The 26,184-nt window shown below is 41.6% G+C and overlaps 1 protein-coding gene across 4 annotated transcripts in view; it reads right to left on the reverse strand.

The window, feature by feature from the left end:
- The window catches only part of TSNARE1 (t-SNARE domain containing 1), a 461,286-nt gene that overhangs the window by 162,890 nt on the left and 272,212 nt on the right, over window positions 1-26,184 (reverse strand). For all 4 annotated transcript variants that reach the window (XM_036400134.2, XM_036400166.2, XM_036400142.2 and 1 more), the window contains exons 11-12: window positions 21,079-21,151; window positions 9,061-9,143 (exon numbers count right to left, since the gene is read on the reverse strand). In XM_036400134.2, coding sequence (XP_036256027.1) covers window positions 9,061-9,143; window positions 21,079-21,151 — 156 coding nt within the window. The remainder of the gene's footprint in view (window positions 1-9,060; window positions 9,144-21,078; window positions 21,152-26,184) is intronic.

The raw sequence follows: 26,184 nt of genomic DNA on the forward strand, positions 1-26,184 counted from the left end.
TGAGGAAGGAAGCTTAGCCTGTTTTCTTCCAGCTGCCTAAGTTGTAAGTACCGAGTCTGATGAGATGACACTGTACTGACTGCAGATCCCTAACATTGTCCCTGTGGAAAGATGGACAGCTACACTGGTGCTCATCAAGTAAATCAAGTTAAAAATCAAGACACAGAAACTGAAATATAAATCCCCATAGTAGAATTCAACTATTAGTATCAGTGTGACTTTGGAAACCAATGTGGCATCTTTAGAGTCACCCAGTGGTTTGGGTTGGACTTCAAAGATCATCTCCTTCCAAACCCCCACCATGGACAGGGACACCTTCCACTATCCCAGGTTGCTCCAAACCCCATCCAACCTGGCCTTGGACACTTCCAGGGACAAGGCAACCACAGCTTCTCTGGGTGATAAGTGCCAGGCCTTCACTCTGCCAGCGAAGAATTTCACCCTTATATCTAACAGAAATTGACCCTTTGTCAGTTTAAAGCCATTGCCCCTTGTCCTGCCACTCCAGGCCCTTCTTAAAATTCCCTCTCCAGGTTTCCTTCAGGCTCTGGAAGAGGCTCTAAGGTCTCCCCAGACCCTTCTCTTCTCCAGGCTGGACACCCCAGCTGTCCCAGCCTAGCCCCAGAGCAGAGGGAGCAGAGGGTCTCAGCCCTCTGAGCATCTTTGTGGCCTCCTCTGACTCACTGACACTTCAGTGACTATCGATGATATTTTTGCCCCTGACAAGGGGAGAGGAATGATGCATCTCACTCCATCTTATCAGAAAGCTAATTAATTACCTTATTACACTACATTATTCTATATTATATTACACTATGTTACATTACATTTAAACTGAATTTGCTAAGCCACTCAACTGCACTTTATTGCACAACATCTCGTGACTGTCAGCCAACAGTCCTGACACACACACAAGCTTGGCCCTGATAGGCCAAGGAAACAAAACACCATGACTTTGGGTAAACTATCTCCATATTGCATTCTATTCTGCACAAATATAGGCACAGCAAATAAGATAAGAATTGTTTTGATCATTCTCTGAGGTTCAGAGAATGTGAATCCCAGAAATACTCTTGGGGAGATAGCCTTGCTTTTCTCTGTGGAGGAGAAATGTGGCTACAAGTGACTTTACATGAAATACTTGAGGAATGGTGACGCTGCCTGGACAGAGTCCCTGCAGCAGACAGGAAAACTGAGCAGGAGAACACTGCTGCCTGCATCTGCAGATTTTCAGCAGAGCTTTCCAGTGCAAACATTGACCAAGCTTGACCATTTTGCTGCTTGATGAGATGTGACAAGCTCACAGCCCAGTGCAATAACACTTCAGGCTACACAGCTGGGACTCAAGGATACTTAAATTCTGCTCCTCATTTCCATGGATCCCAGTTAGGTATGCATCTCCAGTGATAGTATTCCTAACTCCTTGGTATCTCTAGCCCATTAAGAGGTAAGTTTAATACAATTTCTCAAAGCTTTGACCTTTGAGCAGGGCAATTTATTATATGTGCTGCCACTGGGCACAAAGATGAGTCTAAGTGTGGTTTTCCAGTCAGTAACCAAGGATTTCCATTCACTCCTCTGTTAAATGAGGCCATTAAGAGAAATGTAACTCACTAGTTTATGCTGCTGCTAGCAAGGGAAAATTGCTTTTTAATCTCTGACCCCTCAAAATGAAATTGTACCCTGGAAAGAGATTCTGTTAAACAAATGAATTAGAAAAACAAAAGACAGTCTGTGATTTCCTTCTGCCATCTCTGACTCACCACAGATCAGACTTGTTCAGAGGCTTTCAAAGAGAAAATTCTTGCCTTTGAAATACTGAATGCAGGCCACCATAATCAGTGTAACTGATATTCTTAAAATAAGAATATTCTTGACTTGGAATAGCCCCAGAGCTGCATTCCACCAAGGTAAACAGTCAGTAAAATCTGTGTCCTGCCTACTCATCTTCTCACCTGAGAAAACAAATTGATCACCAATGGCTCACCACTAAACTTGCTCCCAAGTCTTTCATAACACACCAAATCACAGAATGGTTTGGGTCAGATGGAACCTAAGATCATCCAGTTCCAACCCCCTGTCATGGGCATGGACACCTTCCACCATCCCAGGTTGCTCCAAGCCCTGTCCAACCTGGCCTTGGACTATTCCAGGGATGGAGCAGGCACAGCTTCTCTGGGTAACCTGTGCCAGGGCCTCACCACCCTTGCAGGGAAGAATTTCTTCCTAATATCCAATCTAAACCTGCAATCTGTCAGTTTAAAGCCATTCCCCATTGTCTTATCACTCTGCCCTTGTAAAAGTTCCTCTCCAGATTTGTTGTATCCCCCTCCAGGTACCTCAAAGGCCACAATGAGTTTATCCTGGAGTCCTCCTTTCTCCAGGCTGAACAATCACAATTCTCTGAGCCTTTCCTCACAGGAGAGGTGTTCCATCCCTCAAATCATGTTCATGCCCTCCTCCGGATTCCTTCCTTTCTCTACTCATGCCCCTTCCGCTTCCTTCTTGAATGTTTTGTGCTTAAATAAAAAATGAGCTCACAGTGGATAATTTATTTCTTTCCTTCAAAAAATTTCACAGCTGGTTTTGTATAATAAAGGGAAAAAAAAAAAGGCTAAGCTACTACCTGGATCAGGCATCTCCTCCTTTTGGATGGTACAAATGAAGAGATGATCTGCTGTGATTAAAAACGGCCTGAAAGATTTTACCTTTACACACAGGAACACACAACATCCAAAAGCTCTAAACAACCCCTTTCTTAATAAATATTTGATCACACAGATCCATTATTTACAGAAAACAAATAGAGTTTTAAATAAATGTTGTGGCTCAGACCTTGCTGAGGTTAAGTTGCTGGATTCTCACAGTTCATTTATCACACGGACTGGCGCTGACTTGAACACCACTTCCCACGGAAAGCAGCTGTTTTGTAAATGGCTGCATTAAAATACAGTAAAAAAGCAGGCAAAGGCAGAAGCTGCTTCAAAATAAAGCACTCTACAATCTGAAAACTCAGCCTGCTGTTTATTGGGAGCCAGTGAGCAAAGAAAAAAGGAGGCAGAAGTTTTATTCCAACCAACTGCTGCTGGTGAAGGGTCTAGAGCACGAGTCTGATTGATGCCTTGTGAAGGCTGACCTGGAACAGAGACTGGACAGAGATAAAGAATAAAGTTGGGATTTATTAGAAGGCCTCAATAGATCCACCTTAGGCAGCACAAGAGCCCAGCCAGGGCTACACCCAAGATGAACCCAAAATGTTCACAAAATGCACGACCGGTCACAGGGTCTCACACTTCTGTAAGTTCTAGTACATTTGCATATTGGAGTTAAATGTCCAGTTACAGCTCCAGCCCATGAAGTCCCATCCTTCTTACTTTTCTGTCTTCATTCTGCCATTGTTTCTGCTCTTGGGCCTGAAATTTGGATCATTTGTCCTTGGTCCCCAGCTAGAGAAGGAATTGTTTTGTCTCCCTACTCTGTGAAGAGAGCTCACCATCCCCTAATATGAAGCTCAGACTACACACTAAAGCAGCACAGAATCTGAGAAACATAAAAGCTAAAACCTGAGGCATCATGTTGAGGAGCAGCTGAGGGAGCTCAGTCTGGAGAAAATGAGGCTCAGGAAGGACCTTCTTACTCTCTACAGCTCCCTGAGAGGAAGGTGTAGCCAGGTGGGGTCAGTCTCTTCTCCCAGGTAAAAAGTGACAGGTTAAGGAGAAATGGCCTCAATTTGCATCAAGATAATCCAACAACACTGGTTCCCCATGGCTTTGCAGTTGCTGCATGACTGCTGATCATGTCAGGGTGCAATCGTGGTGCCAGTTGGCTCCTAATTATAAAACTAAGGTTAAAATTATTTAGTGGCAGCAAAAGACAAGGTCTTAGAGCATATCCACAGTGAAGAGAAGGAGATGATCTTCATTGTCACAATATTTATAAGCAACAAGTGCTTTGAGAGGCTACCATGCCAAAAAACTTCAATGACTCTGAGAAGGTGATTTTTGAAACTCAAATTTTCTTTTGTTGTTAAAATACCAATGAGTTATTTGCACAAAAGTTGAAGATAGTCCCTTGTCAGTGGTCCCCAGGAATTAGGATTTCTGCAAATATCACAGATTTCTGAGGCTTTTTTTCCTCAGAGCTCCAGCCTCCAAAGTGCCCCTCTGTGTACCCATGAAAGCCAGACCCAGGAATTGCTCCATTACTGGAAAAAAACCTCATTGTTCTTAGACTACACAAGTGGGTCATGAACTGTTGTTTGCCTTTCAATGCCAGTGAATCCAAATTAGCTTGACTTCCACAGAGGGTATAGGGAAGGGAAGCAACCAGCATGAATCAGAGCAACACAAGCAGCTCTTCCAAAACAAATTAGCTTCAGCAGTCAGCACACAGAGTCCTTCAGTCAGTGAGGCCAAGCTGAACTTAGGCCAACTTTGCATGAAAAAAAAAAAAAAAGAGCAACTGGTTTAATGTGCACCCATGGAGTCTGTGTTGGTTTCTTCTCCTTCCTCTCAATCCACCTGCAGGAAGCTCTGAGCAAAGTGAGCAAAGTAAAAGTGCACATCTCCACACAGCCACCCCTTTGGTGTGATGTCCAGCCCACCTAAACTAACCTCAAGGGCAGGTTGGGTGTCTAGATATTCCCTTTTTCCCAATAAAGAGACAGGTGATAGGCATGGGATTAATTTTCCATGGAATATTTGTAGTATAATTGATATAATCTCAATTCAATGGCCAAAGGAGAGAACAAACTTGTCCTAAGAGGCAGCCAGCAGACCCCTCTATGTCAGACATCTCCTGTGGGATGAGACAAGATGTGCTGAAAGCATTTCCTCCTCATGTATCATGGAAAGGAGACACTTAAACATCCACCAGCACCAAAACCACTAAAATCTGGTCCAATAAATCCCTCTCTTCCAGAGAGCAGTTTGACCCAAATTAAAATTGGTGTTTTGAGATGGGTGCGATGAATCATTTTCTGTGGGGGCAGGGAAAAGGAAATTTCAAGAGGCAAATCTGGGCTGTTGGTATTAATGGCAGGAGTCATCATTCCTGCTCGAGGCCCAAGAGAAATGAGACCCTCACTGAAAAGAAAGGCATGGAAGCAGGACCAGTGCAGGAGAGAACTTCTACTGGCTTCTCCCTGCCACATTTGTCTGCCTCTCAGTCATTTTTCAAACTCAGATTTTCTATTGAAAGTAGTATAAAAAAGTCAAAATTGTCACATTTCTGGCCAACAGAGTTTTCATATGGAAAAAAGGCTTCCTTTTTGTACCAAAATTCAACTCTTACTGCTTTCATCTGCATTTTGACCCTGTGTGTTCCCACAGATAATGCACTGAGGCAGCTTAACTGTGACTTGTAGTAAAAATAAGTTTAGGCAGAAACAATTATTTTCCAATTATAATTTAAAATGAAAGAAAAAAAAATCTGCTTTTATTTATATATATTCCAAAGCTCTGACAGCTCCCACTAATCTTTTAGAGTTTAGATGGGGCACATGAGAATTCACTCTGAGTAATAAAACACTGCTGCTAGCACACACATCTCAAGAGGAAGGAGCACCTTACCGAATTTAAAATGCAGACAAAGGAGCTTCTTGTGAAGATATTTACTTCTTTTTTAAACATTTCTAGCATTTCAGAGAAACTAAATGTCTTATTTTCTAATAGCTAAGAAAAAACTATTTACTGGTTCTTTGTTATGTTAATGTGCAGGTTGGGACTGGTTCTCCAAGTTGTATTGTTGAAGTGACTGCATGGGTTACATGCAAATATTATGCTAAATAACCAGCCACTGAATCATTATTCCTGACAGAAATCCCTCCATTAAGTTCTACAGAAGGTCTTAAACTCAAATGTTTCAGTGGTGTTGACATTTCTGATTTCTCAATTTATGTATACATTTGTTGGTAGACTAATAAAAACACTACACTGACTAATAAAAATACTGCATACACACACACACACGCGTTTATATATATATAAACAGCAATAAATAACAAATGTTTGTAAGCCAGCCTGCATTTACAGGATAATCACACTGTAACATAAGTAACAAGCAAACATACTCATGAATTAGCAGTTTTACATGAGAAGGAAAACTGCTCAGTAAGATTTAAGAAACAGTTTGTGCCTTTGGTCCGTGAGCAGCACAGATGAGCACAGATGGAATTTGGAGCATGTAAAGCTCTGGCAGGTCCCTTAAAAGCAGCTCACCCCCAGGGCCATCTGGCTGATGGCTCTTCCAAACCCATCCCAGACATTTCCAAAGCATCCAAAACCAGGCAAAACCACCAGGAAGGACGGCCTGTACTCACACTGCATTATCCAAATGTCTGCAAGGGGCACCAGCCTTCCTCCCTGCAGCATCCCTGAGGGCTGTGGCACCGGGGCCCTTCCTGTCCTGTGACCTTGGTCACAAGGGTTTTCAGGATGAAGTAGAGACGAGAATGTTGACTCCATGAGGTCAACAAGGCTTGATTATATTTTATGATATATGTTACATTAAGACTATACTAAAAAGCAATAGAAAGGAAAAGGTTTCTTCAGAAGCTAGCTAAGCTAAGAATAGAAAAGAATGAATAACAAAGATTTGTGTCTCAGACAGAGCAAGAGCCAGCTCTGCCATGAGTGGTCAGTAAATCCAAACACCCACAGGAGACCAATCACAGGTCTACCTGTTGCATTCCACAGCAGCAGATAACCATTGTTTACTTTTGGTTGCTGAAACTGCAGCTTCTCACAAGGAAAAATCCTAATAAAGGATTTTTCATGAAAGATGTCTGCGACACTGTCCCACCATGGGGACCGTGTCCCTCTGGGAGTAAGATGAGCAGATTTTGTGGCACACAACACATGAGGCATCTTGTCCAGCCCCAGGCCAGCAGTGGAAGTGACAAAAATGTCACCTCATTTTCTGTTCACGGTGACACAGAGTGGAGCTGGGTTTATGTTGGAACCCTGGTTACTGAGAATTTTAGACTTTCTGTGCTGACAGGCACTGAGCCCCAAGAAGACACTGCATTTGACCTGAGGCTGTGGAGAAGGCTTCCAAAATTGAATGATAGAACTGAGATTATGGGTGTGGAGTTTGAATAGAAGTGTGTAATATCACAGGGTGGAAAACTTAGAGTTTAAGGTTTTAGAATCTAGTAATATCTATTAAACAATATGGAGGTTTTAGGGAGGAGGCTGTCCTTCTTCTTCATGGGTTTGGGTGGTTTTGTGCAATTGGATAAAAATAATCCTCATTTCAAGCCATGGGTGATTGGTTATTGGGTTAAAAGTAAAAATAATTTAGGTGTCATTTCTTAATTGAAAATTTATCCTTAAAAGGCCATGCAGAAAGAGAGATAGGTCTCCATTTTTAGTTTGTTAGAGTGCAGTGCTGTAGAACTCAGGGTTTGTGAGACTGTAACATAAATAAGAACTAATAAACATCTGAGTCTGAACAAGAAATACCATCTCACATATTTAATCCTGACCCTGGCAAAAAGAAGCAAAGACTCTGCAGGTTTACACAGATTTTTCTGGTGATCCACATCCAGTAGGGCACAGGACAGTTCTCTTGCTCCACAGGAGATCTGGATTGCACATTTCCTTTAGCAACCAAAGTTTTTTAAGTGATATTTGTCATTATGGGCTTGTTTCAAGTGCAAGAGAGACTCTGTTTTCTCACGTACACCAATCAGTTCATATTTATGCCCTTGGCAGGGGTTGCCTCGCTAAAACTGGCTTTATCTTTACCCTGATGAGCATATCTGAGGAAAAAAGGGCCTCCTGTCTGGGCAGGCTATTTCAGCAGCTCCTGCTGGCTGAAGAAAGCAGAGCCTTTAGACTGTGCTGCATTCATTTTCTGCCTGACTCCTCTTTGACCTTCTTAGACAAAGTCATCATTAACTCATTTGCAGCTTTGCAATCAGCTCTACAGTCAGGTCAAGTATTAAATCCATTCCAGTTTCATTTTAGACTTCATGTAACAAGTTATTTTCAAAGTGAATGCAGGATTACATGCAGGGCCACACACATTATCTTAAATATATATACATTAAAAACCAACATGGAGCTGAAGACAGCGCTTATTTTCTGCAATATCAAAGTTCTACAAAACTCACTCTTATTACCCAAAATTGGGACAATGTGTTTCAGCAGAAAATGAGCTGTAGATAATTTTAAAATCACGTCACTCCATTGCATCAGAGTAGAATGCCTGTGAGTTTTCCTCCTTTGGTCTGGAAGATTCAGAGTTCACTGTGTCCAAGGACAACTAACAGGCACCATGTGCTCTCAGGGACCTCAGCTACATTTTGTCAAAATTCCAGACACATGGAAATCACCAATTTATGCTTGAGGAAAAAAAGAAAACAAGCAGGTTTTCCTTCTGTCAGTCACAATGCAACTGATAACAATTTTTTGATTGTTCATTTCCCCACCCCCCTTCATCCCCCTAGGAAGTACTAACTATAACCATCAAAGAGTTCTTTCTGGGCAAGCTGTTTTCAAAAAGATTAATTTTTGTGTGTGCATGTGTGTGTGTGTGTTTATGTTTTATTCTTGATCCAATGAAGGAAAAAAAAAAAAAACAATTCACAAAAAATTCCCTCAAATTGCTTTTGAAAAGTGCTGAACACCACCACCACAGCCATTATTCACCAACCACATCATGCTGTTTGACAACTCAAGTTGTTTTCTTGAAGTACTGTTTCCTGATTATAGGGAAACACACCAAACAGAAGCACATATGCACTTAAATGATGTGCTTTTTATGGTGTCTTTCCAAGAACAACTGTAGCTAATTGTTGACTTTCCTACTGGCAAATGTCTGTTTAATATGCAGATTTCTTAATGACTACTCTAAAGTAAATTGGCTGTGCTACGGTAATCTAATCATATATATATATTTATATATATAAAATGGTTTAGAATACTTAGAATATGCTTTACCATCTTTCCACGTAGAACAAATCCATGTGCCCAGTGGTTCACAGCTGCCAGGTGTTTTGTTTATTGTAAATACAATCACTGAAAGCATTTGTAGGATTTTTTTAGTCCCACTTACTTGGTGCTGGCTTGCTTTTGCCAACTGCTCATTGGCTGATTCTACGTTGGAAGAAGAGGCCTCAATGTTGGCTTCAATGCTATCTGCAAATTAAAAGAAGATAATTACAGGGTAATTAAACCAAATTACCAAAAAAAAAAATTACAAATGACAAATTAAACCAAAAAACAAAGGTTTTACACCAACAGCAATTCAACAGTTTACTCATGGGCATAAAGAGAGGAGCAGCCTCTTGTTTGTGCCCTGTATTTCTGCAGGGAAGTAGGACCAACACCCATTCTGATGAACACCCAACCCATCAGTCAGAGGCAGGATGACTGACAGCTCTCCTGTGATGGGATGGAGGTTGCCTCTCATCCCATTCCTTCTGAAATCAATGGGAAGAGTGACAGGGAATCCAACAGAAAGTGGCTCAAGACTGACAAACTTACAGGATTAAATTGCAGAAGGGACATGGCACCTGAAATTATCTCATTATTAGAGCTCAGGGATAAAATTCCTGTGGGCGCATGTGGTTATTGACCATGCCCAGGTGTCTCTTCTTGATCAAATAATCTCAGACAATATCACAGAGGGCAAATCCATGGTGTGCAATTCCTCCCACTCTCCAGGAGTGGATCAGATTAAACAAACCACAAGCCAAACTCCTGGATCACATTTCCAAGCTGCAGGGGAGGTCTGTAAAACGGCTCAGATTGAGAAAAATTGCTGGAATCTACAATTAAGGGAGAAGAATCTCACCCTACATTGCTATGTTTGGCGCTGGGGGAAGCCTGGATGAACCAGAGGGAATCAAAACGAGACTGGAAAAGAAAGCTTATCAGCTACCCATCACAACTGGGTCCCCACTTCCATCAAAATCAAATATTAACTTTGACTCCTCACAGCTATGGTATAAGACCTGCAAAAAAAAAAAAAAAAGTTTTTCCAGCAGAAATCTTGGAGATCTTGACCAGCTTGTCCTCCAAGAGATGTGCAACCAATTTCTGCTCACAGTGGAAGAGGATGTGCCCTTGGTCTGTTTCTTGATCAAATGATCAAATGGGTGGTTTTGAGCACAAAATGTACCACAGGGTGCATGAACTCGATTGGGAGAACTCAGCCTCAGGTAGAAATTGGAGAACAAAGTTCCGGGGATTTCTCTAATCCTTAATAAAATCAACTGAAATTCTTCAATTAATAGTATAAGGAGTTGGATTAAGACATGCCACAAAAGATTAAAGTAATTTATTCTTTAAAGTTCTAAAGGAAAGAACAGGAATTAATCTTGCCACTTTTGTGGTGGACAAAGAAATGAGGGTTTGCAGATAATTTGTGGAAAGTGCTTGCATTCACATTTTTGCCATTTTTAAATGAAAGAGTGTTAAAGTCTGTTAAGGTAATTATGCACTTAAAATAAAATACATTTTTAGAAAAGCAAAGAAAAGGAAAAAAAAAAACCCTACAAACAAAAGAGAAAAAGAGCAAACCCCCAAGTGCCTAATCAATGTAACAGAATTTGGTCATGTATAAAGTTCCTTGGGATCTTAGTGCAGACACCCTTCACTGCTCAGCATGTCCTAAAGGCTGATTGGCCTCAGAAAACGAATCATTTCGGCAGAGAGGAGCTACAGAGGAGAAATGTATTAAATGTATCCTTCTAAAACAAGAGTAATCCGTCTGCACTTCTCCTGGGAAGAAGGAAATCATAGAAGCAGCTTAATTTAGTTCCCTTAAAAGGCCCCCCAGAGGAACCCAACACTTTCCTCTGCCTGCAGCGAGGCCTGAGGAGATTTGCGTTTGTTAGATAAAATTAAACACTGTGCACGCCCCCTTAGTGCTCCCTGGAATGGGAGAGCCACACCTTGGGCAGAGCTTTTGAGAACATCATCTCTGTTTTTCCCAGCACAGGCTTTCCCAGCTTAGAAGGATGTGCTCCATGTCCTGGGTGAGTCGATGGCAAGTCACAGAGGGAGCCTGGGCCCTGGTGGAATTATTTCTGCTCACTCTTTCTGCCAGTGGGGGAATACCAGCCTTGGAATAAGTAAAGCTCCCATTTAAATCCTATTTTTTTGAAGCAACTTGTAATCCTGAGGCACAGGGGAAAAACTAAGACAAACAAAAAACCCCACCAAACCAGATCTAAAACTCTACAATAATGAGACATAAATATGTAAAGCAATCTAAGCAGATATTTCTGCTGATTAATACAGGGAAGTAAGGAGAGGAAAGAGAATTTGGCTCAAATCATAGAGAAATAAGCAATAATTCAATGATGTTAATAAGTCAGTGATGGATATGTCACTGACAGACATTTCAGTGACTCTTTGCTGAACAAGTGGTGGTTCACAGCCTCAGCCTGGCCACTTTCAGGCTCCTTCCCAAGGTACCTCACTTGGGGATGGAGAGACAAGGGTGGCAGGGTCCTCAGCAGGCTGAAAAAAACCTGCTGGAGGGATCTGCCTTTTCCTTTGGCTTTGGAATGAAGGGACAGTGAGTTTGTTCCCAAATAGATAAGATAAACCAGCCCTGGGTCTGGAATTTCTCAGAGAAACTGAATCCCACAACAGCTTTCTGCCTTCAGACTCTGGTGACAAATTTATTGTGCAATCTGAGAACAAAAATCCCAAGGGGATGCAGTCGACATTTTGATAAACTCAGGGATAGGGCTGCACCAAAGCAGATGGTGTTTGCAACCAAATACATCAGAGAATTAGGAAAATATTTAAAATTTTTCATCTAAAACACAGTCTTGCAATAGCAGTAGTGAAGGTGACAGAGCTAGCCAGGCTTTAGATTCAGTTTTTTATGATTTTATGGCACATTTATCACACAGAGATGGAAATAATGATGACCCCAAGAGGTATTTTTCAATTCCAGCTATTTATCTGTGTCCTGAGATCAAGCCCTTCTAATGACCATTTCTTATATGGGAAATCACTGGATTGAGAGTGGCTGGAGTGGGGGTTTTGCCCCAGTCTTTCAAGGAATCACTCACATGGCCTGGATTTTTACAGCAGCAACGATGGATTGGTTTCACAAGGCAGAATTTCAGCTAAATCACTTGAAAGACAGGAAAGCGAGCTCATGAATGAGAATTTTTAAATGCTCCCACTTGGCAGTAACCAAAATGGGCCCCTTCAGGTTTTCATAGTATGCTTTTATTTTTAGCACTTTAATAAGCTTAACCCTCTTTTATGGCTACAACTTCTGGCTAAAAATAATCAATATAGCACACTGAGAGGCACAATAAAAAGAAGAAGGAAAAAAATAAAAGAAAGGAGTATTTTGGTAATGCATAAAGGTTTCTTTCCTAATTAAAAGCCAAGTTTGGAGGAAAATTGCTTTCAGCATGAAAATGAATTTTGCCCATTCGAATTGCCATGTACTTGGAAAGTTTTAAGTGTCATTCCACGAACAAAAGGCCCTCAGGCTTAGCGAAGACAAAACTGTGGATGTTAAAGGGAAGGAAAACCATGACAATTCTTCCAGAGGTGGATGTTAAAGGGAAGGAAAACCATGACAATTCTTCCAGAGCAAAGTTTAAAATGGCTCAGGGTTAGTCATTTGCAAACTTCAATGTAAACATCGAGTTGTAAATTCTGCACACGAGAGGATTTGTAAAATAATCGTGCTCATATGTTAAATTCAGGCTAAATGGGTCACACTGGCTTAGATTGGTGCAAGAAAATACAATTTTCAGCACTGCGAGTCATCAGGAGCTGCGGTTATTGCTTCCAAAAAAAGGCAGATAGAAGTTACCTTCCCATCTGATTTTAGCAGAGCTCTAATTCTTCCACACAACACATCACAGCCCTCAGAGGCAAGAACTGAGGCACTGAACAACCACTCAGCATCATTTTCCAGGCAGGCCTGGAAAGAGTATTTAAAATACCCTAAAATGTCACAACCAGCTCTTCCAGTTCCCATTTCTTTTTCAGCCAACAGCCCAAACCCCTTGGTCTGAATGAATAAAAGTGGCTACAGGGCAATGGCCAAACACCAGCATAAATTCACAGCACTTTTTCTCCTGAATGATTTATACTGTCCTTGAAATGCATCTTGGAAATGTCAAGTATCTGCTGCATATGGATGTGCTGAAAAATGGTACTGCCCTGCCAGGGGTTTGCCATGCCTGCCAGGATACATCTCCCAGAGATTCAAAATTCAAACGTTTTCCTGTGTGTATCTGTTGGAAAACAACACGTCCTGTAAGAGAATGAGGCACCTCCTATCACCTGCTCAGTGCTAAGAGGCAGAGTGCAGAAATATTATCACTTTGGCATCTGCAGAGCAATTTACTGCTCCTTCTTACAGAGACAAATGGCCTCAAATTCCTGATGTTTGCCACAGGAGAAGGGTCAGCGTATGAAGAGCATCCTGAGGTGCAGGTCCTGGACCCAGTGACCACTGCACACTCTCAGTCACCATCCAAGGCCTCCTCAACTCCCACGTGATGCTCTCAGGTGGCCTGGGATAATCAATACTTTAAACCCACAAAATTAGCACATGTGAGGATATTACATCGCAACAACACTCCTGAATAATTTTTTTTATTTCCTTCCTTTGCTGATCAAAAAAAGTTAATTCAACATGAGGAGTTTTTTTGTGAAGTAATTTAGGGGTGTGTTGGATTTTTTTATTCCCCAGCTAATCTCTGAAAGTAATTTACAGGGCAGAACAGCTCAAGTAGTTTTGAAGGGGAAATTCCAGAGAGTTGCCTGTAGCACATCCTTTCTTTTCACAGATTTAGAGAATCATGGACTGGTTTGAATTGGAAGGGGCCTTACGATCAACTTGTTGCAACCCCTTCCCATGGGCAGGGACTCCTTTCACTGTTCCAGGTTTCTCGAAGCCCTGTCCAACCTGGCCTTGAACTCTTCCAGGGATGGGGAGTACATAACTTCTCTGGGCAACATTTCCCTCCTGATTTACACTCAATACAATTTTTTTTAAAGTCTGTAAGACATCCAAGTTAAAGAAAAAATAAAATATGTTTCTTTAAATTTACGAATAAAAAAAAAAGAAGACCAATTTTTTTTCCCCAAATCCAGCTTGTGAATTTAAACAGTTTTAATACATCCCTTGATTTCCTTTGTGTGCAGCATTTTTCAGAAGTCTGGTTTTGTCTATAATTAACACGAAACTCACTTTCCATCACATAGCTGAGTTATCAAGTCCTGCTGCTGATGAAAGTAGTTTCACTCTGAGTTTGTCACCAGAATAATAAGGTTGGTAGGGGTGTGGATCCATAGAAATAAATATATTTTATATCTGCTTTCTGTCTTGGAAAGATCATATATTTTACCTACCAAGTAAGGTCACTGATATTTACAACTTGCTTGACCTCTTTTGCTTTACATGGCTCGTTTGATTTACTTAAACTGCTCAAGCCACGTTTCCCAAACAGTCTGGCAGAGAATTGCACCTCCCAGCAGAAATAAACCACCCACCTGAGCAGCTTCTGCCTTTCTGACATTTACTGCTCAATTGCAGCATTATTAGAAACTGAGACCATGGCAGTTCTAAGTTCCCCAAAAAACTGCTTTGGATAAATTGATGTGAGAAGAATCCTACGGGTGGCAATAAACCTCGTGGAAGGAAGAGCTTTGCTTCTTGTACAAAATTAGCTGGCTCATTAACTGTAATTATACCAGCCCAATCACATTATGAGGGTCAAACACAGAAATAAACACAGCAGACAGATCTTTAGGCGTTAGGAAATTTGCAAGTGTAGAGTCGCCCATCACTCTGCTCCTTGTAAACCAGCATGGGCTGTCTTACCAGCCCTGCCAGCAAGAGAGCTGAGTGTGAGAGCCCCCATGCAAGCGAGGAGACAAAAATCACACTCAGAGAGAGCAGGAGGAGGAGAGAAACACAAAAGCTCATGCAATTTTTGTGTTGCTTGTTATCTCCAGTAAAATGAGTCGGTCAGAGATCACAGCAGCCCACACATGGCTCCAAAATCTTTGTCACAGCAGAGGTGACCAAGCAGTGCCTCACATGAGACTGAGGCTGTCCAGCCCTGTCCAGAGAGCTTCAGTGGAGGCCACCACTGCTGCAGTCCAGATAAACAGGGAAAGGTGAGTGGTATAGAGCACACCACAGAATCACAGAATGAACTGGCTTAGAAGATGCCTTTAGAGATCATCTCGTTCTAACCCTCTGCCATGGGACACCTTCCACTAGACCAGGTTGATCAGAGACCCATCCAACCTGGCCTGGAACACCTCTAGGGGTGTGGGGCAGCCACAGCTTCCCTGGGCAACCTGTGCCAGTGACCCGCTGACCATCTCCTTCAAGTTGTTGTCTACAAGGCAATTAAGGATAATGACACCATAAGGATAATAAACCCATACAATTTCAGCAGCTGGGGTGGTTTGCAATGAAGCTTTATCAGACTTAGCAGAAACACAGCTGATGGCAGGGCATAAACTGAAGGTGGACAAAGAGGTGAGAAGTGGAATAGATTCAGGAACACCCCAGTGTACCCTTCCTTCATGGGCTCTGCTCTGTACTGACACTTTACTCTGGGTCTTACCAAGGGGCTGAAAGCAACACAGCCAAGAGAAGATTTCCCAATCCATCAGGAACCAATAAGAACATAAATGTACATTTACCATAAATGTACATTTAACATTCCCATAACAGCTTCCTTTGAGATCTAGGGATCTCTACCAAATGAGAGACTTTGCAGGCCACGTTCAACTGATCAGAGATATTAAAGCTGTTAAATTCAGGTATTTGGGGACTGTTCTCGAGATGTGTTCATTTCCTGCAGATGTCACAACAGAGGCACATAACTTGGGAGGGTTTAGTTAAGGCTCCAGCTGAATGATTTCCCAGCTCAGTTTGCAGTCTGACAAGAGACTCCTGGCTGTGCCATCCCGGCAGTCAGACTGGAGGAGGACGTGCTGATGGGCCCTCTTGACAGTGTTTACATGTCAGACCAGCCTTCAGGTAGAAAGGCTTGATTGGACTTGATTTCACAGGGAAAAACAACAAAAAAAAATTAAAAAGAAAAGCAAACCCCAAACTGAAAAATCCTCCCTACATTACAAAGCTTCCGAAATAAGCAGCCCATTTGTATTCATGCAAATCCCTTTTCCTTTGAAGGAAGTTCATTGCCATTGTTACCATCACTAGGTAATAAGAGACAATGTGGCACTTCAGCGAATGGCAGCTTCACTCAAGGGCTGAACACATGGACCCATCAAGAAGTTCCTCCTGACCAAAGAAAAGCAATAGCTGCCATGTTTTTACTTCTTTTTCCAGGTCTCTGGGCTCCAGCCTGACAGACACCAGGCAGAGATGTTTGTTAAGTGAAGGACCATCGACTTTAGATCATGTTAAGAATTTTTTTCACGCAGTTATTTTTAGATATAAAAAGTCCAGACTTCAAGACTGAAGTGAAGTGAAAGCCAACATCTAAGTCTGGATAAGTATTGGTCTAAAAACAAAGTCTGAGGAAATCTTAAGCTTGACACAGTAGGACATTGATCTGTTCTGAGGAGGCCACCAAGTTAATTAGAGGGATGGAGCACCTCAGCTAAGAGGAAAGGCTGAGACAATTGGAACTGTTCAGACTGCAAAAGAGAAGGGTTTTGGTAATCTAATTGTGGCCTTCAAATACCTGAAAGGAGCCTGCAAGATAGATGGAAAGAGATTAGCGAGAGCCTGAAGTGACAGGACAGGAGGGAATGGATTAAAACTGAAATAGAGTAGGTTTAGTAGGAAGAAATTCTTCCCTGTGAGGGTGGGGAGGCCCTGGCACAGGTTTCCCAGAGAAGTTGTGGTTTCCCAAAAAAGCCCCATCCCTGGAATTGTCCAGGGCCAGGCTGGATGTGGCTTGGAGCAGCCTGGGATAGTGGAAGATATTCCTGTCCCTGGCAGGGTGTTGGAAGTGGTTGATCTTTAGGGTCTCTTCCAACCCAAATTCTGGTTCTTTCAGCCAGTGAGATTTGCTGTGCAAAGGTAGATTTGTGTACATTCATTCCGGACAAAGAGGTAGAGATCTGGTAAATTCCTTCCTCTGTTTCTGCTCTTGTGATATTAAAATAGGTGGCCCCTGTGTGAGCTTGGAATCTTTTCCCATTTTAGGGAAGGATACAGATACACAAAGCTTCGTTCCAAAATGGCTCAAAAGAATCAGAAATGTGATGCTTTTAAAAGTGTGAAATGTTTTCAGAACAATGTGGGTCTTTCCTTGTGGCTTTGTGAAATGCAATGGAGCTGTAAACAGTGATAGAAGTGGTGGAAGTTGAATTGGAGCAGTTTTGATAAGGGCTGTAGGTTTTGAGTGTTATTCTGGCATAACTATTAAGGTTCCATACACAGGTGGCATGGAAAAAACAGCCTTTCTAAAACACAGATAATTTCCTTTTGCCATGGGCAAAAAAAAAAAAAGAGCACTAACTCCTATTCAGGTCAACTTTCTTCTCACTTACAAGACAAACAGAAGCCTACAAATTGGACAAATATGCACTTCCTTTCATCAGGTTCCAATACAAATATTGGCAGCTGTGTTGTTGACACTTTCTTCAGAGGCAGTGAGGATTTAAGGATTCTCTTCTCCCCAACAGCAGTCACAAAACTGACTCCATGGAAGTCTGCATACACATCCCAGTGCTACCAATCAAAGTACAAGCTCACAAATATAAAATAGAGATGCTCAGTGGGAAATGCTGGGAATATTTCAGACTTTTGGGGAACTTACAGCTCAGCTGAGTGGCCATCTAGGAGTATGGAAAGGAGTGATTGTTGCTGTTGCAATCACCTCCAACAGAATTTACTTCTCACAGTGCCAAGCCTTGAATCCTTGGATGCTTTGGCTTCAGAATCCTTCTGTTGCCATGACAGTAAAATTTATTGGTGATGAACCTCTGCTGGCCAGCTGGAGATCTTACAATTTGTACATCAGGTCCCCAAAGGTGTCCTCAATGCCTGCCAGAACCTCCTGGAATATTTATGCCCTGCTGTGTTGTCCTTCCAGTTGATACTGGGGTGGTTAAAATCCTCCATGAGGACCAGAGCCTGCAAAGGTGTTCCTGTCTGTCTGCAGAGGGCCTCATCCACTTTACCTGTCCTCCTTTTAATCCTGACCCATAAAATTTCCATCAGCTTCTCATCCATCCCCAGGCATCATCCCATGTAGTCCAGCTGCTCTCTCTACAAAGGGCAACTCTTCCTCCTCATTTTCCTACCCTGCCCTTCCTAAAAGAGCCTTCATCCCTCCAAGGCAACATTTCATCAAGGGGACAACCCACCACATCTCCATGATCCCAGCAAAACTGTAGCCCTGCAACTTCACACAGATCTCCAACACGTAAGGTTTATTCCTTATACTTTGTACATTTAGCACCTCAGAGTGCTCAGCTCCTCCAGAGGATTTGGGATATTTGTCCATGATGGAGGTGCCTTGTAGGCACTTCCCCGCCCACACCTCATTTTGGTGGCTTTGGGAACCCTTCCTGCCACACCACCCCATGTCCTTTTTCCAGTAATCCTGTCCCCTGTCCCACAGGACTGCTGGTCACACCCTCCCTCTCCCACCATTACTAAAATTCTCCTTATGTGCTGGATCCCATTTCTCCAAAGCAGCTGCAAATCCCCACACAGGGTCCCACTGAACCCCAAACCATGTCACCGACACCAATTCTACAGCCAGTTCTGGTTTTCTCCTATTAGTATCCTCCTCCTTGCTTGTTTCCCCCCACCAGCAGCCCATGTGATGAAGCTGCACTGGGATGTTTTTGCCAAGAGCTCCTGCAGAATTCTTTTGGGAAGATTCTGCTGATTCCCACCTAACCCAGGCCATTGGCTCGTTTTGTTTTCAAAGGCTTGGGCTCACTGATATGGTGATTTATAATTAAATATTTCTGTCAAAAAGATGCCATGACCAGGAACTTGGGCACAGAATTTGTTTGCAGAAGACACAAAATAAGAGAGATATCCTCTCCCAAGTCTGCATTCTATTTCTTCCCTGCATGACAGAAATTGCTCTCTCAGTGTTATCAGAGTGCTCATTAAGGAACTGGCCCACATGCCAGAAAAATTCCTTTTAGATTTTTGTAAGAAGCAAATGCCATGCACAGACCACACAAACTCTCCCTACAGCTCTCCCCAGCTCAGGTGGGGAGATTCCTGCAGGTGATGAGTTCCTGCAGTGATCCAAACAGTGGCTTTCTCTGTGAGCATTTTGCTGAGGGGCTCATCTCATATTCCCTGGTTTTGTGTTTTCCCTGAGTTTTCCAGACAAGCAGACACAGAGCTTTCATTCCATGCATGTCAGAGGAATGGACTAAAAAAAAAAAAATAACGCAAGTGTCAAGAGAGCTGTCTCTTGTCATCATGGAATTTTCACTGTGGGGGTTTCAGCATCTCTTGCCTGCTGATTCTTTATCTCCCTTACTTTTGTGTAATATGAATGTCACAAGATAAACAGTGGGACCCTTCAGCAATTGCTTGGGAAGATACCTTGATTGCCTGTCAGGATTAAAAGATAGTCCTTAAAAAAACTGTTAAAAATCTGCTGGAGTGTAAGAGGAACAACAACAAAAAAACCCACAAAAACCTTATGCTGGCTCAAAGACAAAATGTCCTACTTAGTCTCACAGCTTCTCACAGGGAAGTTAATACTGGGATGGCTTCTATGCATGGGTAAAGTCTTAAAGTAATAAATATTGCCTTAAGAAAAGGAGTTGTGAGGATCTTGAAGCTAGCTGATGTATGTTGTCATGTCCCTCAAGGCATTAGCATCTGATGTGCTTTTAGAGATGAATCAGGCTCCAAAGTTATCCATGCAAAAAAATAAGCTTTCAAAACAGCATCAAGAGGACAGGAAAAAAAAGAAAAGAAGAAGAAGAAGAAAAAAAAAATATACTAAAAAAAAGATTTTAAGTATAATTTTGATTTTTTTCTTTTTGCCACCCCTGTGAACCTGAGTAGTGTTTCTCAGAGAGCTGTAGATCATTCATTTCAGTGTGAAAGGAAGTATCTTATGGTAATGGAAATTTGCAGAGATATGAACTCAGCAAAGAAATCCAGAGTGGTTAACAAGCAGCAGAGAAGAGTTTCTGCTTTTAAAATCTGCATATGGCTGTCTCAGGACTTGCTTCTGCTCCCAGGAGCACCTGTGAGAATTCCAGCTGAGCCTTTAGGTGAGAAATATCCCCATAAATCCTGCTGCTCTGGAGTTTAGGTCCCTCAACCAGCCTTTAGGACAATTAGCTCCCAATTTTGGAAGTGGACAGTTGTTTCAGAAGTACCACATATTATTATTGTGCATATAAAAAACAAGATATAGAGGAAAAAAAAGTCTAATTTTTCTTCACATCAGCAAAAAAGAGCAGTCTAATGCTAGAGAGAGCTGAGCTAAAGTGTCTTCTCTCTCTGTTCACAAGAATTGGTGGCTCCCAGTGTAGGCTGCTCCTAAAGATAGGACTAGGAGTGACTCTCATCTCTTTCCCCAGTTTTCTCCACCCAATTTTTTCCTAGTCATTGGTAGCTGCAGAACATGAGGAGATCAACTAAAGGGCAGAAACTTCAGACTTTATATGAGCACATCTTGATCTCAGGCTTCCGTAAATTCAATTAGACACACCCTGCTATGTGGGGAAAAAAAAAATCTATCTGAAAAAAAAAAAAGCTCGTTAATTTTCTCTAATTTCATCAATAATCATCATAATAATTGCCACTACTATTGTTTTTTTAATTACAGTTCCAGGTAGAGAGGAAGAATTGGATCCCTTTCCAGTTAATGTTACATATTCTCCAGCTTCCTTTTTTGCAGTCAAAAGGAAATGGATTCATCTCCCTGTGAATTCTATTTTATGCTAAATATACCAGCAAACTATCCATAACATAAGAACCTTATTGCAAAGGGCAGCTTGTCAGATCCAGACATCTCTGGATGTACAAAATGCTCAAAACACAGGGAAAATGATCACAGCATCAACAAAATGCTGCTTGTGAGGGACAAGATCATGTTGGAATGGTGGAAGAGGGTAATAAAGCCCATCATTTTCATGTGACACCTACCTATTGTGTCTCCTTGCTCGTGCACCATGGAGGCCAGGTCTTTGATGATCTGGTTCACATCCAGCATGTCACTCTGGAAAGACAGAAATCCTAACATTACCCAGGAATGGGGAATATCCAAGTACAAAAGGCACGTTCCACAGCCCTGCTGGGCAAAGTAAAACACAAACCCAGAAACCTTCAGTGGTGTAGAAGTAAAAGGGAAAGTTATAACGCTCCCACAGTGAAAAATTCCCTCGTGGAATTAGGTCCAGCCATGGTTTGCTGGATCTAAGTCAGGCAGCTGACTCAAGCTTTGTGAGAGGAGCAGGTGGAATGATCACATTTTATGCTTGCTTTTCAGAATTGTGGAGGACTGAGGAAAAGCAACAATAAAACCAACAGTGGCAAACCCTTCTCTTTCTAAAAAAGTTGTTGGTGATGTAGACCATTCCTCCCAGACTGTTTTCTCCTACACAGAAAAAGGCCATCTCTCAGCACAGCATCCATCTCATGCTATTCATAAACTGATGGATACAATCAAAAACTCCCTGAATTTGAAATTACCCTATTGGTAGGGCAATAAGGAAAGAGCTGTTTCATGAACAGATTCATTTATATGTTTTCAAGTAGTTTAAAAAAAAACCAAAAAACAAATTGCATTCAGCTCTGAAATTTTCTCTGTGAAAACACAGCAAATTACCCATGAGTTTGTTTCCTTCATTTCTGAACACTTATCATATAAAAGAGCAAATGTGAGCATATGTTGACATCATACGACAGTGTCTCTTGTAAAAAGAATTAGTTTAGCAATAATAGACATAATAATATAGACACTGCTAAATGCACTACCAGTAAGGCAGCACTACCAGAGCAGAAAAAAAGACACTAAAAAAGGATGTATTGTTTTTTCAGCCTTACAAATCAGAGAATCACAGAAACATTGAAATGGGCAGGAACCTTTGGAAATTATTTAGCCCAAAAGCCCTTTTCAGAGCAGACAACTAAAGTAGGGTGCTCAGGGCATGGTTTTGTGTCCCCAAGGATGGAGATTCCACAGATTGTCTGGCAAACTGTGAGTTCATGGAACCCTGTGAGTTGTTTGAGCATGGCTGGATGGCAGGCACCCACCAAATCTGCTCTACCACTCCCCTCTGTGAGCAAACAGGGGGCTGAAAATGTAATGAAGGGTTCATAAATTAAGGACCAGGAAACCTCACCCTCCAAAAATCATCATGGGCAAAACAGACAGATATAAACTGAATTTATTACCAACAAAATCAGAGCAGGATGATGAGAAGTTTCAGAACTGCCTGGACACAATCTTTTTTGCTTTATTATGATTTCTCACAGCTTTTGCTGTGGGATTTTCTCGCAGCCTGTGCTCTGGGATGGCTGGAGCAGGGAGGGAAGGGACCAGATGGCCCCACTGTGGTCCCTTCCAGCCTGACCCACCCTGAGATTCCATGTTCATCCCAAAAGATCCAACTGCCTCCACCATGCTTTTTAAAGAACTCCATTTCCCCACTAACAAATTTAGAAAATGGTGCAAAATGAATCCATGTCCTCCTACTGAAGTTTGCTATGAGAATATAACTGGCATAGCACTTCAACACATAATGCAATAGAACTGCATCAATTTAAAATGAGGTCTGGGAGTCCCACTGTGAGCGCTAGAATAGACCAAATTGTTGAATAACTGAAGATGGAGGAAAAGCAAAAGATTGGAAAAGCTGTGAGAAATCATAATAAAGGAAAAAAAACACTCTTCCAACCAAAGACTGGGTAATGCACCACAAAATGTGCTTCATTCCTTCATTTCTCAAGCATAATGAAGCTTTAATTATGGATGGCATTATTCCTAACTTGTAAATACTGCAGAATATTTTGCAAAACAATGAAGTTTAAGTAATTTGAGATTGTACTTGAGCAGTGTGTTAGTAAATCATTACTGGGAAATGAGGAAAAATTAGTGGTGATTTTTTTTTTTTTTTTTGGTGTAGAGAAGTTTTCTGGGCTTTTTGTAAAAATATTTTAAGGGAGAAAGTTAAAATTTAGCAAAATGTGAAGAACTGAGAATTAACTTTAATGTCTTGCTCTGCTCTTGTTTAACTGCTTTGCAAAAGATGATTAAGGAAAATAAAAACAAAACAAAAAAATAATAATACTAAAAAAGCCCAGAATGCTAAATTGTCACTGACATAATATTTTGTGTCTGTTCCTTGCAATATAAACACAATCCTTGCTAAACTTCAATCTGCTTTATTTTGTCGTGCTTCTTTTTCAGCACTTTAGGTGAAGGTGGCTTAAAACTCACTAATATGTTTTTGCAAGTGCATTTGCTTAGACAGAGTTTATTGCAATGTATTGAATTACACATGCCCCCACCCACCCCAAGCATTTCCACTGGAATAAAACAGATGATATATTGACTTCTTAGAGGGTCCTTCCCAGCTAATTTAGCCATGAGGAGTTGGGCTGTGTGTGTCCAGATACTGCATGAAGTAGAGAAGAGTGAGGAAGAAAATTCAACATTGTGTGCCAACGGTGCTGGTTCAGCTTTGCCATTTGTATTCAGGTACTTGAAACCAACCATCTGCAGCTGCAGAGTATAGATGCTTTCCATAATGTTGCAATAACACTTAAAATTACTGTTTAGCAAATATGCATCAGTGAGAGCCAGCGCTGAGTTGTGAGGAAGGAAAAACTGCACTTGAGGAAAACCAAACAGGGGTGAGTTATAAAGCACAGAGCACAAAAACAATCTGACCTGAAGCAAGAAATCTGTTGAATAATTTAACCTGGCAATGTGAAGTCTCAAAGTCCTTGATATATGTAAGGAAAACAAAGGAAGAAATAGAAGAAAGAAAAATACCCAGAAATAAAGACCTTCCATAATGGAATATACCTTGGAGCTACTCTCCTGCTCCTTCTTGCCAGGTCTGCTCCATCCCCAAGCACCTCTGAACTTGCCAGGCATCCGAGTTTGTTAGGAAAATCAGATTGCCTTTGGTTCCCCACGTTTGCACACACTTTGCAGAATTCACAATGAAATACAGCTCCTCACAAATCTCTGACTCCACAGAACCCAGGAGTGCAGCAGCCACCACCATTCCCAAAATTCCGTCTCCCTGCCAGCTGACTAGGCTGGGGCTCCCTGGGTTTTAATTAACACCAGTCTTCCCTGTCTGGCAACAATTCATTCACTATATTCTGCAGCAAGAGGGAGACAGATTTAAACTGTTCCAAATAAATCCTCTTTTCTTTTCTTTTTTTTTTTCCCTCCCCAAAAAGGAGAAATACGTTGTTCAGATTAGTAGCCAGGATTTAATATCACCCATTCTGGAACAAAAAGAATTAAACTAGTCAACAATAAAATGAAATGGCAGCAGCTGAAGATGGCCAGAAAAGCAGAGAAGTGATAGAGGAGAAAGGCAGAGATGCAAAAGAATGAGGCCCTTCAGTTCCAGAGGATTAACTCTCATTTGGGAAAATTAGTTTGGGAAGTTCTTAACAGAAAGTACTAGGTTAAAATGGCAGGACTATTTGAGTAACTTAACCTGACTCAATAAGTGAATAATGTCACTGCTTAGTGCTGAGATTTTGGGAAAAAAATTAAATTTCCAAACCTGACACAAAAATGGTTGGAAATATGATTCTACAGATAAACCAGAAATTTCAGTTTCCCATTTCTTGATTTAACAAGATAAAGATTTTAACATTTCTGAAATTAATTTGCAAGCAAGTCAGGTTATAAAACCTAGACATTGTCACCAGTGTGGGAACAATAAATCCCAGCAGCCCATTTCCCCACAGAATGAGCATTCCTGAAGTGTTTCCAAGAGAGAAAATAAGCAAACCTCTTCTCTCTTCCACTCTCATGCTTTGTGGGCTGAAGATTTATTCACACTGAAAACTTCCAACATTACCCTGCCCTTAATGATATCCTAAGGACACTGTTGTATTCCAGACATGGGAATGGTGTTAAATAAACCAGAGAGGGGAACATGTTCTCCTCAGAAGGACACAGAACAAATCTGTGTAGTCAATAATTCCTCTCTCACATGGAGACAGATCCCAGCCTCCTCTATCCGTGTCAGCTCAGGTCCTCAAGGGAAGGATCACTCATTTCTAGGAATGTTTGCCTTAGGTTTTTATAAAAATGGGATCAAAAGTATCAGTGTTCTATCCTATTTAGCACATGTGTTTACTCACAAACCAGCCATCCATTTTTTAAAGGACTATAAATTAGCATTTAAATTAATTGCTGCCTCAATATTCAGGAGCTGCTGAATTTTTACAAGCGAGGTCACATTCTGACCCATCATTTATTCTGCAGCAAGCAGCCAGGAGAGCTGTAAAATAAACCCCAAGGAGATCCTGAAAGATGTCCTAGAGGGCCCATGTGTGCATTTCTGCACATGGAAGCACTCCAAAACACAATAAAGCAAAACAAACGCCTTGTGCTTGTTATCTTTGGGGGAAAAAACAAAGAAACAAGACAAAAAAAATCAACCAACAGCCCTTTGTAGTTTCTGTCATGTTTTAGCAAAGAGATGCTGAGATGTTCCTTGTGTGTTGTCCCTTCTGCAAGAGCCGTGGGGCATCTCCTACCCTGTGGTCCACCATGTATGGACACAGAAAAACAAATCAGAGCATGGTGTTTGTCTGTCCTCATTCCTTTCTGAGAGGCAGGAGAAGTAAAGGAAAAGGAAAAAAAATAATATAAAACATGAGCAAGCTTCTGATGCAAGATAGGCAGAAACTAAATCTTGCTGCAACAGCCTTTCAACAAATATTTTTCTCTTGTCTATGGCTGGGGAGAAAAAAATGACATTCAATAAATCAACCTGATTCAGCCTAAGCAACAACAGACCAGCAGAAAATTGTTTTGAGGGCAGAAGCCATCCAGAACAGCAATTACAGACTGAGTTAGATCTCCTCTGGGACTCAACAACAGCCAGAGTGTGGAGTTTCTCTCTCCCTCTCTTGCCTGTGCACGTTTCCTCTCTCTTTTGCTGTCTTAGAGGTCTGTGTCATCTCAGGGAGTGTAAAACCAGGCTGCATAATTAAAGTAGTCACGCTGAGCTCTGGGATGCCAGTCAGCACCTACCTGGGGACACCAGC

This window comes from Molothrus ater, chromosome 1, assembly GCF_012460135.2.
Source record: "Molothrus ater isolate BHLD 08-10-18 breed brown headed cowbird chromosome 1, BPBGC_Mater_1.1, whole genome shotgun sequence".
In the NCBI taxonomy this organism is placed as follows: Eukaryota; Metazoa; Chordata; class Aves; order Passeriformes; family Icteridae; genus Molothrus; species Molothrus ater.